Raw genomic sequence first — 13093 nt, 5'->3', positions numbered from 1 at the left:
ATGACTGTTCTTTAGTCTTTTTGATGATGAGTTTTGATCGGTTTGTGTTGACCGTTTCCTTGATAATAGGATCAATTTCCGAAGTAGAGTAGCCTCGCTTTGATAAGTGCGTCTTGAAGTCATTAAGTGTTGCATGTAATATTTCAGGGTCAGTGGTGTTTCTTGCATGTCTGATGCATTCTCCTTTAATGAATCCTTTAAACACAGCTGGGCTATGAGCGCTCTGTCTGTGTAGATACTGAAAGTTATTTGTTGGTTTGATAAAGGACTTGATATCAAGTTTGTTAAAATTTTGAAATTTCTGTCCTTTATAAACTGTAGTATCAAGGAAGTTGACAGCAGATGGAGAAATTTCAAAATAATGTAAATCTTAGATGCTTGTGACAGTGATTGCCGATATTAAAGAATTCTTCTATCTCTGGTTGCGTTCCATTGAATATTATGAAACCGTCATCACGGTATCTGCCGTGGAAGACAATTTTGCTGGCATGACGAAATTGTGCCATTATATGCTTTGTGATTTGATACATTCTGATGTCACAGATCTCTGGACTGGGGACTGCCCCCATACTTGCTCCTATTATTTGTTTGTAATATTTTCCGTCGAATTCAAAGTAATTGTTTTCCAAGACGCATTTCAGTAAGAAGTTTAGATCCTCAGGGTCCGGATATGGAATGTCTAATTGCGTTTTATTGGCCTGTGTGTAAGCCTCATTTACTGATGAGAGAAGTTCGTTGAATTCCATGTTTGTGTACATGCTCGTCACATCATAAGTAATTAATAATGCGTTTGTTGGCAATTTGAGGCCTTCGATTTTGGTGATAAAGTCCGTAGTGTCTTTGATATAAGTTGATTGTTTTTGTTCAATGGGTACAAGAAAGTAATCGCAATATTGTCCTATTTTCCTCGTTGGCGTATCGCATTGCGAGATAATTGGTCTACCAGGTGGTAATTTCCTAATGCTATAGATGTGGTGTAAATGTAAATATAAATGTCGCCGAATTTCTAACATGGACTGTGATCGGTTAATTTTTACTGCAGTAAAATTATTTAATTGTGAGTAGGTATGGCCAGTGTTATATTTTTACTTTAGTAATAATATTTTTACAGGAGTAAAATTAATAAATTGTGAGTTAAATGGCTACATTGTTTTTTTACTCCAGTAAAGGAGTGAATTATTTTTACTGTGGTAAAAATAATTTTACTGGAGTAAAAATAATTTTACTGGAGTAAAAATAATTTTACTGGAGTAAAATTATTTAATTGTGAGTAGCAATGGCCAGTGTTTTATTTATACTGCAGTAAAAATAATTTTAGTGGAGTAAAAATAAATAATTGTGAGTAGAACGGCCAACCATAGTCGTTTGGCACTTTTTTAGCACAGTGCCATGTGGAAAATTATTAAGTATAATACAGGTTGTTGGAGGACTTTTTATTAATATTACATCTATCTTGCATTGTGTAAAATTGTAACAATTGCGAACGTGATTTTGCACATATATGTATGTTACCTGATGTTTGCATATTATTTCCGATAATACAAAACGGCTCCTTTGTGATAAAATGAATGATAGCATTTAGTATGAAAAATGAAAAAATAATGACGTCTGGCTTGTACAAACGCATAAAATCATCATTACAGTTTCGATAAATATTCTATACATGTATAAAAAAAAATATTCTTATACACATAATATAGAATAAGCATTCACATCTACATATAAATATCGGTATTTTGTACTTGCTTCAATATAAATATATACATTTAATAATTTTACAAATTCAGTGGGTGAAGAGATCCGATCTCCCGCCCCCCCCCCCTCCCCCGAACAGCATATGTCCTTCTTTTTTCCTATGCGGGGGACACAAATTATCTGAATTAGTTCAATTAAACTGATATCACTACATACCGAATACCATAGCATCGTCTATGTACCAGGGTATCAGATGCCAAATTTACTAACCTATACCATTATATACACTTATATATGTATACTGTAGAAACATAAATTTTCATGTGGAAATGCTGATATAGTTCCTAAAACGGATTCGTAGGCATTAAATATAGTCGTTTCGAAAGTTCTCCTTGTCAATATTGCACTTGATATGAGCCAAACCTAATTTACAATGACATTCTTAATCTTCTTTATCTTAATTCACTTTACTGTGCAATTCTCTTAAAGTATGTGCAATTTAAACACATACTTAACACAAAAAAAACTTCCTCGTCCTGGCATATACAACGTAAAAGGGAGTGAATGTTTTATGTGACTAAATGGCTATATTCATTTTATTACTGCTGAAACAGCTACCTCAAATCTGTGGATATGGTATGTTTATTTTTTTTTATTCTAAATTAAAAATTTACAAATAAAATATGGACAGTTTCAACTGAAAGGACCATGGCAACGAATTTTAAGTACAATATCTATAAAAATAAATATATGGAGATAACGAACAGTATTCAAAATCAAGGTCCAACAAGCAATATACATTAAGAGCAGAGCAAACGCTGAACTCTAAAACACCAGACGTGGGATCAGGTGCCATGGAGGAGTAAGTATCCCTTGCCGATCGGTCCCCGCCTTGTCATGATCAGGAAGTAACGGGAAATTCGTCGTCAATTCAGTGTATAAATTATGGACTAACAATTAGTATGAAAAACATCAGACAGCATATTATATTGGACTCAATGATAAAGTTTGTTTGCTGACGAGGTCATTGTACCGACTATAGAACTTACGGAATGATGACTTTAAACGAGACTGCTAATATTCCTGTTTCATCAACTTGTTTTTAAACAATTTACCTCGTTTTAGAAATTGTGCATACGTAAAGGATCCTCTTTCATATCGAATTAACTGAGATATATAAACTCCGTAAGTAGGTGATAAAAGTATACTGCTGCAGTAGAAAGAGAATTCGAAGCTGACGATTGAAAAGTTAAAGTCATCATGATATCCTTGGAGCTAAAGGACAGATGATACAAACAAATTTTTTGTTTGGATGAGACTAAGTATCATGTCACAGGTTTAGAAAAGTGGATCGGTTTTAGAATTTTTTCTTCTAGGAACTGGAAATGAAATAAACTTGTAAAATATAACTAATATTTAAATAAAAAAAATAAATATTGACAAATCACACTCAGTAAAACTTAACAGGTGATATGGGGTGATTTTTACCAGTTTGCTTTTCCTCATAAAATTCGCCTGTCTTGGTATATATATTTTTCTTAAGTTTATTTTACACTTTTAGCACCACGCTAATATATTCTGAAATTTATTTTCATCTGTAAACCTTTACTGAGTGTGTTTTATCCATTTTATCATTTTTTTTTATCAATTCTAAGAAGTATCCACTTTTCTAAATTTGTGACATGATATTAAATCTCCTCCAAAGGAAAAATTTGTTTGTATCATCTGTCCTTAATTGACATGAAAGATTATCATTAAAGTCCTTTACAAGTAAAACTATCCCAATATGAAATAGATGTGTCAGTCATTGTAGTAATTTTTATCTTTGAAAGCACACGGGAATATATCAAATCGACAAATAAGGAACAACCATTGATAATCGCCAATATATCGAAATGTCGATTTGAAAGCCACAGTAGGTGTTTTCTTCTTTTCATGAATAAGAAGTTTTATGAAAACAAAAATATGTTTCTTAAGAAGGAACTGCAATGGAAACCCATGGGACTTCTAATAGATTGTTGAAAGACTTTGCATCCAAAAACCAATATATATAGATGTTGTCAATCTGAAACTCAAGCAATTTTTTATGTCAAGTTTTAGATCTGACAAAAAGGCTCGAGATCAAACGTAGGTAATCGACGAATGCGAAGCTCACTTCAACGAATGTTATCTATATTAAAGTCGTACAATCTGATCTTTATTTTATTCGGTCCCATATTTTGATTTTTAATTTATATCATTGCGAGATAGAATTCCATAGAACTGAAAGTTGATTAAGAATTTATTGAATTTGACCATTGATTGGATCAATTTTCTTCTACATTTTCCGAATAGCAGGATGAATTCTGTCAGCGTTTTCCATTATTTTTATTACCAGAAGACCTGTCATTCAACAAATCAACTGAACAGTATGAAAGTTATTGGTGCCCACGTTCATTTTGTGAAAATTATTATCATTCACGTAATGCTGTGGATAGAAACAATGACACTTGTACAAGAACTAGACCTATTGAACCTAGAAGTTTGTCAAATCAAACATGGTGGTATGTAGATTTGGGCGGTATCAACAACGTTTACAAAGTTAACATTATATTTAGGCTGTATGAACCAAGACGTGGTAAGTAGTTTTAATGAAATTTATGCATTTAATTTGGAATGGCAATGAAAGACGTGAAAAGCTGAGTTCAAATCAATGAATACGAGGATTGCTCCAAAAGTCCATGGACTGATGCAATAAAATTTATTTTATGTAGTCTATGTTTACAAATTTATTAAGAGATATTAAGAGATATTCAAGCAACAAAGGTAAAAGAAATATTGAAAATTTTAGTTTGGATGACAAATGCTAATGTAAAAACACTTAGGTCGAAAAAGGTAAACTTCGAAAGTGCGTCGCCTGGACAGACCATCACTTTTAAAAACATCAACAATTTATTAAAAAGTAATACTAACGATGTATAGTTAATTATTAAAAAAAAATGTTGTTGATTTAACGTTGAAAAATTCATTGATGTATGTCGTTTATCCAGCAACTTTCAGTATTTCATCTATTTCCGCCCTGACATTATGTTCATAATTTTATGTGATTACTTTTTTAGGTCACCTGAGTCACTCGGGTCACCTATTGCTATCCGTTTTCGTCCGTCGTCAGACGTCGTGTGTGGTGTGTAAACATTTGAACATTTTCATCTCCTATTAAACCACTGAACCAATTTCAACCAAATTTGGTATACAGCATGTGTGGTGAAGGGAAACAAAAATTGTGAATTTCATGGTCCCCCCCCTGGGGCCTGAGGGCTGGGGCCAAAACCACTAAAGTTAATGAAATCCTTAAAAGATCTTCTTCTTTACTTCTGGACATCGAACAGGCAAACTGTTGGCATAAATGTAATGATTATTTAGCCCTCTACCAAAATTGTGAAATTCATCGATCCAGGGTCATGAGTTCTATTGCTAGGATGGGGCCATACATAGTACATAGTAATGATGAGCAAGAGTGCCTCAACCAAAATTGTGAAATTCATGTGCCCAAGGTCAGAGGTTCTGGTGTTAAGGTGGGGCTTCATTGATTATATAGTGAAAATGCATTATTTCTATTAAAATCTTCTTCTCTGCTCCTGGGTATCAATTAAACTAAGTAAGTACATAGTTATAATGAGTAAGAGTGCCTCTTCCAAAATTGTGAATTTTATGGCCCCAGGGTAAGGCCTAGGGGTTCTGGTGTTACAGCGGGGCTATAGAGATTATATAGTGAAAATGCATTAATTCTTTGAAAATATTCTTTTCTGCTCTTGGGTATTAAATAAATTAATTTAGAATATAGTTATAATGAACAAGAGTGCCTCAACCAAATTTGTGAATTTCATGGCCCCTGTGTCAGGTGTTTTGCCATTTGTTGTAAGGGGGGGGGGTGCTTTTTTTAATATATAGTGAAAATTCATTACTTTTTTTTAAAAAAAATCTCTTCCTTTGATCCAGGTTATAATGCTTATGATCTAAGTATATATATTAATGATGAAAAAAAGTGCATCTAGAAAAATGAGTAATCCTATGCCACGTGGGTCAGGGGTATCGGCGAGGGGGGTACATAGTCTGAAAATAAATTAATGCACAGCTGAAATCTACTCTATGGCATTTATCAACCATTTTATGATAAAATTCCCAAAAATATTGAAATATGTGGCCCCAGGGTCAGTTGGTCCTTTGAGGTGGGGTGCACAACCGGATATAAAGTGGAAGTGCATTTTCTCTTTGTTACTCTGATCTACCCGTGGGTATGAAGTAAATATAATAAGCATAATAAGTTTATAATTATGATGAGCAATGGTGCCTCTTTCAAAATTGTGAATTTTATGGCCTCTGGTTTAAACATGAATCAAATTCAATTGCTGGAAAGTTGTTACACGATACTCAGGTGACCTATAAGGCCCGTGGGCCTCTTGTTTCTGCTTATAGCCTGTGATAAATTTTTAGTAGACACATTATGGTATACAATTGTAATCATGAAAAAATTCTTCACTTATATCGGAATTTCATCTAGTGGTCTCAATACATGTACTTAAATCAAATTCTGTATGTAAATAAATATTGCAATTAATACCCTTCTAATTCCCCGAACTAACCCCCACCTCTTACCTCAAACTGAGCTACATTGTAGCTCTTCAGGAATCAATGATTATGCTTACTTCTCCAAAACATTTAGTAGTAGCACTGATTTAATAATTGTGAATATTAAAATTGTAAGAATACGGTAGCACATTACTTCCCCTCCCCAAATTGTCAGATTGTTACATTTTAGAATTTTTTAAATTAATTTTATTAGTTTTCACATATTTAAATGTTTGATATCTTCACCTGAAAATTAGTCCATACCAAAATATAGCAATCAGTTGACAACAAAGTTTGTGTCTTCTGACTTCTGACACTATTTTCTTACAATTAAAAATCTTCTGGCAAGTCAATATAACATCCGAGAAAAAACCATGAAGAATTGTTAGATAATAATGTCAAATTGTCAAAAAATATATATCTAATCGTCAGAAAACTTGTATTATACTGTATAATGTTGAAAAAAAGATGCTAAAATGATACTGATTTTCCTAACAAGTTGCCAGAATTATCATTAACATCTTCACAGACATATAATAAGACGAAATAAACGAGAGGTACTGTGAGCAATGCGCTCACTAAATGATACCCCAGCCTTCCATGTGAATATAATGGGAGTGTCCATGTTTTGTTGTGGGAAACCTAAAATTTGTGTCAGATCAAAATGAAAAATAGAATTTGTACAATGGCAATATGTAATACAGAATCTGAAAGTTTCATCAAAGTTCATTCTGTGGTATGAAAGGAGTTGCGGAAAAGAGATGGTAACCCAAAGCACAACAGACAGACGGACGTACAGACAGCTAGACGGACGGAGGGACATACCGATTACATCTTTTTAAGCAGGGGGTATAATAATATCTGAAATGTAAACATAAACATCTGACAAGAAGTGGAGGTAAAATTACAACAATATTAGAAATATTCATATGAACACTTTTCTCCATTCATATTAGAATTAAGTCAAAGGGGTCGCTTTGCTGGATTTTCTCTCTTTTTATCCAATTCTACGAATATTGAGGAAGGATTGCTGTGTTACAAGGACGGTCCAGAGTTACCTCCACTGGACATCAATGTCACGTGTACCGGTCATGCTCGATATGTATTCTACTATAACGAAAGATCACCAGGAGTTAAATACCCTGAAGACTATCAATTGGCTTCTTATACAGAGTTATGCGAAGTGATTGTCTTGGGTAAACAAACTCACTTAATTATCCTGGTAATAAGAAAACGTTTTTCAACTACATGTATCCGTCACACAAGTCGAAAAAACTATGTAGGTACAATGTTTGAGAATCATTTAATAGGTTGTAGAACCGGGGTATATGGTGAAAACTGCAATTTGCAGTGTCCAGAAAATTGCTTTGGAGAAATGTGTGACATTGTGAATGGAACATGCTATAGCTGTAAACCTGGATGGACGGAAGATTTTTGTGGACAAGGTATGTAGACAGGTATTTCTGGACAGGAACCCCTCCCAATTGTCAAACCGGGATTATCCAAAATTTTCTCACAAATAATTATTTCATTTAATATGCCATATGGAATAAAAATGAATATACATGTAACACAAAAATTATCACTCCATACAAAATTATCCTATCCAGAAATTATAAGAGATAAAGATATTTTACTCCCTCGCTCTCAATGGCCCTGAGTGACGAGTATAGGTCTAAATTTGAAGCCCTTCACCGGCATACGGTGACGCCTCCATACGAGTAAAAAATTCTTGAGAGGTATGTTAAACAACATACAATCAATCAATCATGGATTAATGTTGTCTTTCTATATTTTTTTTTTTGATAATATCGAATAGACTTTGCATCCCGCGAAAATCTCACAATTTACCATCAAATACGACTTCAGTTTAAAAAATCACTTAGGAAAACGCAACAATCGTGTACATGTATAGAGAACTTTGAATTTAATACCACTATAAAATCTGAAAAAAAAAATCAATCTAAATGAAATGTATAATTAAGGAATGACCTTTATTCTTGGCCAAACTATTCGATTATAACCTGGTTTGGGTCAGTTTAAGCTTTTAATTATAATCCGCGAAGCGTAAACTGATCCAAACCAGGTTATAATCGAATAATTTGGCCAAGAATTAAAGTCATTCCTTATAATTTAATTTTAAAATAGTTAAACAACAATGGGTGTAAAATTGTGTTGCGTGTTATGAGTTCAAATTTGCCGCTCAATATTACATCCCTAGTAACGGAAATGATATGATTAAAGGGGAGGTAATTACTGATACACAGATCTAGCAGCCATGATGTTTGTTTACACGAGGTAAGATCGAGCAACTGTTTGAAGTTAAAGGTACATTTATAAAAATCTGGAATTTCCCATGAATCCTAAGGACTGGAAATGAAGGGAATTGTATGGATACAGATGATTCATCTGGTTGTCAAGGGGGTGTGTACCCATACCAAACCAGGTTATTAAGAAATAATTTGCGTTCCTTTTTGGAAATTAACCAATGTGAGACTAGAATACAAACAAAATTAAATTATTTTATTTTATCCAGAAAGAACAGTAGAAATACAATGAAAAGAAAGCAGAGTTGCTCAAATTTCTCTCTAAAAAAGTAAAGTAGGATCCCCTTTGTATGAATTGATTTTTTGTGTTTTACCATATATTTCTATGGTAATTATACATTGTATTAACAGGTAGGTGTAAGAAATGTAATCTGTAAAGAAAAAACACATATGGGACCCTGTATTTAATATTGCAGGGATGGAGAGGGGTGTTACTCTCCACATTCAAGTACTTCTGGTTCTGTATTTCAAAAATAATGTTTCTTTCATTTTCAAGGAGGGGAATATAAACTTAACAATCATCAAAATTTTTCTTTTTTTTTTCTCATAAAGAATGCCCATCGGGGTCATACGGAACATACTGTACATATCAGTGTTCAGGACATTGCCTTAATAGGCTACCATGCAATCACGTGACTGGTGAATGTCCTGATGCATGTGCAGCAGGATGGACTGGAACATTTTGTGAAAAATGTAAGTTTGATCTAAGAGAAAAAATATTTAAGTAAAGAAAACAAGAAAAGCTCTACCATATATCTTAGATAACAAAAGAATTACTTATATACCAAAACTACGTACTACGTTGAAAGTTGGAATGTTTGAAGAAAAGAAAAGTGAAGAGAGCACATTTTTTTTCATTTTTTTGTAGCATGTGTTAAAGGAAAATATGGCCCAAACTGTTTCTTTAACTGTAGTGGTCACTGCAAGGATAATGTTCCGTGTAATAAAGAAACAGGACGTTGTAATACAGGGTGTAATACTGGGTATATTGGAAGATACTGTAGTGAAGGTTTGCAGAATAACTGAATTTGAAAGTTTGTTAATCAGTACAAATATATAAATTGAGAATTCTGATTCCATGGTTGAAGGTAACCAGATCATTATAAGGAATAGATTTAACTTAATATTGTTGTCTATGGATTTGATCTTTAGTGCTTATTCCTTAAAGAAACATCTAAAGGTCATTGAATGTTATTCTAGAATTAAATACAGTAAACCACATCAAAATTTATTTGATCTCAATTTCCTTCGTATTTCTCTACTTTATATTTTTCTTCATCAAACATAGCATGTGACTTTGGAAGATTCGGAGACAAATGTGCGAATATTTGCAGTGGACATTGTCTTGACAATGAAACTTGCAACCATGTCAATGGAATCTGTATCAAAGGTTCTGCTCCTGGATATTTTGGATCCCTTTGTAGAAAAGGTATTTCTAAATTGAAAATGAAATTAAATTTTATATATAAAACTAATATGTTATAATTGAAATAATATCAAACACGAAACTTAGAAAAGAGTATTTTCGATTAGCTTGGTGATATTTAGTTTCTTGGAGATAAGAGATATTTGATTCTCTAGAGAATTTCTAGTTCTTCATTTGATGAAGAATTGTTTTAATTATTATTATTATTATTATGATTATTATCATTTTTTTGGGGGAGGGGGGGGGTTGCTCTTTTTTTCTTTTGTTTGACATTTTACCTGATAAATTAAAGAAATTGTAAAATAAAAAGATAAATAAAGAATTCAAAAAAAGATTGTTTCATGTTCGAAGTAATTGAATGTCCTTCGTTTATCATTTAGCATACACAATTGCATTCTTTTAGCAACTATTATCTAGATTGATCGTAAATTAAAAAAGAGTAATATTAAAATAACACATAATACATGTACAACAAGATCAAACAGTCACAAAATCGCCTGACATTTCTTTATAAATTAACAAATAAACCTAGTCCTATATTTAATATCATAACAAGATCATATGCGCTTTTAATCAAATTCATTTTTTATATTTAAATAATAAACTATTTGCAATATCTTTACTTAGCAGAACATTTTTGTAGAAGGCATTCAATTAAAGTGATTTGCATTTGTTTCTGTTGTATCTTAAATCAAAATCTTTATTTTAGTTTGTTCTGATGGCTCGTACGGTTTGAATTGCTCTGGAATTTGTTCTCCTAACTGTATTGGTACTTGTGGACGTGTCGATGGTACCTGTAAATGTGAACCTGGATTTACTGACTCACCAAACTGTTCAAGGGGTATTTTATCAACACTAAAATTTGTGAACTCCTGAAACATGTAGAATTACATTTTCCTATACATTTATTATATTTAATAATAGCTTACAGGAAAAAAACAAAATAAAATTTTAAACAGCTGCGAATTAACTATATTTTCATTTCTTAAACTTATTATATCTTGAATAATTTATTAATGGTTGTTAAAAACTGGTGCAATACAAACATGTATATTGCAATATTTTAGAATGTCTCCCAGGATTTTACGGTGTAAACTGTAAATATAGATGTAGCGGTCAATGTTTCAATGATGAAACATGCAGCAGATATGATGGAAGTTGCCCTCTAGGATGTAAAGATAATTATGTTGGAGTAGCCTGTGACTTTCTCCGTAAGCATCTTATCCTTTCATAGTCTGTATTACATATGTAAATAAAATGAAAGAAGAGGAAGATTTTAATTAAGGAATGTTTTTTAGTTTTGTGTGAGTTATTGGTGTGTGAATCACACAGACTTATCACGTAGGCATATTTCATGAAGCGCGCTAGCGCTTCATGAAAAATATGCCTATGTGCAAGTCTGTGTGATTCACACACCAATAGCTCACACTAAACTGAAAAACATTCCTTATATTTACATTTTACCTGTTTGGAGGCAACTAAAATATACTCAATAATTGAATTTCTCGCTGTCCTATATTATTGCATTTTACTTACGTCGCTGCAGTCTCATTGTGACGTCACGTTAACGCACGTTTCTCCGTGTATATTTCTACGCGTGAGTATACACGAAAATGTTTTTCAAATCAATTTCACAGTAAGCTAACTAGAAAAACATAGCAAATGTAAATATTATCTTATAAATAAGAGTTTGTATATCTTTAAACGTTCATTGTGCTACTAGGGAGATTTAATTTCAAAACAAAGTACTCTTAAATCAAGTTTTCTATTGAGATCAATTTCTTATAGTTCAAGGAATATACAAATTGTTTCGGAGAAATTCATTTTTAGTTAAATATTTTAAGCAGCACGGGATTTTCTCTCTCCTAGAGGAAATGGATTTTCTTACTATAAAGCTACCATGTAAATATAAAAAACTAAATAAACTTGGAAATTTACATTCATAGTATTGTCAAGATAATAATCACCTTTTCAATGAATGGTATTTTGCAGAGGATAGTTCCACAAGTGCATCAACAGTTGGACTTTCCATAGTAGTTGCAGTATATTCGCTTTGTTTAATAGCTGCCTTTCTTTACTTTTACTTGAGGTATATATCATGCTCTGGATGTTTTTTTATTTACACTAATTTAAGTAAAGGAAAGATTATACTACAGTCTACAAAAGAAAAGGTAATTATAGACAACACAAGCTATGCATTCGGCGACAAGTTTCAATTTGAAAAAAAAAAATAACTATGCTCCTTTCATATACATGTATTATATACTTAACGGATATTTGTCATAAAAAAAATTTCATTTGATCGATTGAAGTAAAAACAATAGTTTGAGACAATATTAAAATTTTAAATTGGAATATAATGCTTTGTACTTTCTTTTTGAAGGTCACACAGCTGCAACATTTTAAAGGAAAGAAATCCCAAGTTTGCAAGTAAATACACCAAAAGCGAACCGTCTTCTGCTCCAAATACCAATATCTTGGATGATAACACACATAATTATCAGGACTTGAATATCACCGACGATAAAAACTCTTATGAATTAATGCAAGTATCTGAAAATCAGTGTGCTTATCAGAACCTAGACCTTGAGTAGAAATGTATATTGTTTTTTTTATCACCCATGACAACTTGACAATATATGGAAGTAAAGTTACGTTTTGTAGCATACTATTCAAAAAGAGTTCTCAGTTCTCAGACATTAGTAGGAGGCTGTTAGCATATCTGCCGTCCAAGCTTGTCTCAGACATGCTCCGTGTGGAAAAAGGTCCGGAATGAGTGTTGACCATTGTAATATAAGGATATTCTGCAGTTTGAGAAAATCTCCAACGATCATGGCCTTTGACTTCTGGCATTGTCATCTTGAGAAATGTAACGACAGACATAATGACGTGCAAACGTCACAACATGGGGGTACAAATATGTTGTCCTGGTAGTATTCCCCTTTAACACGGCTAGCGGCAACATGTAAGTCTTTTCTGTCGGTAACAGTAACGCCTCTCCACGCAATTACAGATCCATCCCAAATCGTTTGAAAAA

The 13093-nt window shown here is 32.7% G+C and overlaps 1 protein-coding gene across 1 annotated transcript; it reads left to right on the top strand.

The window, feature by feature from the left end:
• The first annotated feature begins 2217 nt into the window (after window positions 1-2217).
• Window positions 2218-12624, top strand: LOC134261455 (multiple epidermal growth factor-like domains protein 10). Its single transcript, XM_062743894.1, has 11 exons — window positions 2218-2331; window positions 4073-4312; window positions 7260-7499; window positions 7614-7748; window positions 9183-9323; window positions 9499-9639; window positions 9919-10059; window positions 10766-10897; window positions 11124-11267; window positions 12049-12098; window positions 12440-12624. Exons 1-11 carry the CDS (start codon window positions 2277-2279, stop codon window positions 12488-12490), a joined length of 1470 nt encoding a protein of 489 aa, XP_062599878.1. The 5' UTR covers window positions 2218-2276; the 3' UTR covers window positions 12491-12624.
• The last annotated feature ends 469 nt before the right edge of the window (window positions 12625-13093 follow it).

Source organism: Saccostrea cucullata, unplaced genomic scaffold, assembly GCF_032062105.1.
Source record: "Saccostrea cucullata isolate Sc308-1 unplaced genomic scaffold, CSIRO_AGI_Scuc_v1 ctg2151, whole genome shotgun sequence".
NCBI classification, from domain to species: Eukaryota; Metazoa; Mollusca; class Bivalvia; order Ostreida; family Ostreidae; genus Saccostrea; species Saccostrea cuccullata.
The sequence above is the reverse complement of the archived record's forward strand: the minus strand, read 5'-3'. Positions and strand labels throughout refer to the sequence as shown.

Excerpts from the sequence above, each read along its gene's own strand:
- LOC134261455 (XM_062743894.1), top strand. The coding sequence starts at position 2,277 with ATGGCTATATTCATTTTATTACTGCTGAAACAGCTACCTCAAATCTGT. Across the intron at positions 7,500-7,613 it reads ATGCGAAGTGATTGTCTTGG|GTTGTAGAACCGGGGTATAT; the intron begins GTAAACAAACTC and ends ATCATTTAATAG. Across the intron at positions 10,898-11,123 it reads CTCACCAAACTGTTCAAGGG|AATGTCTCCCAGGATTTTAC; the intron begins GTATTTTATCAA and ends GCAATATTTTAG.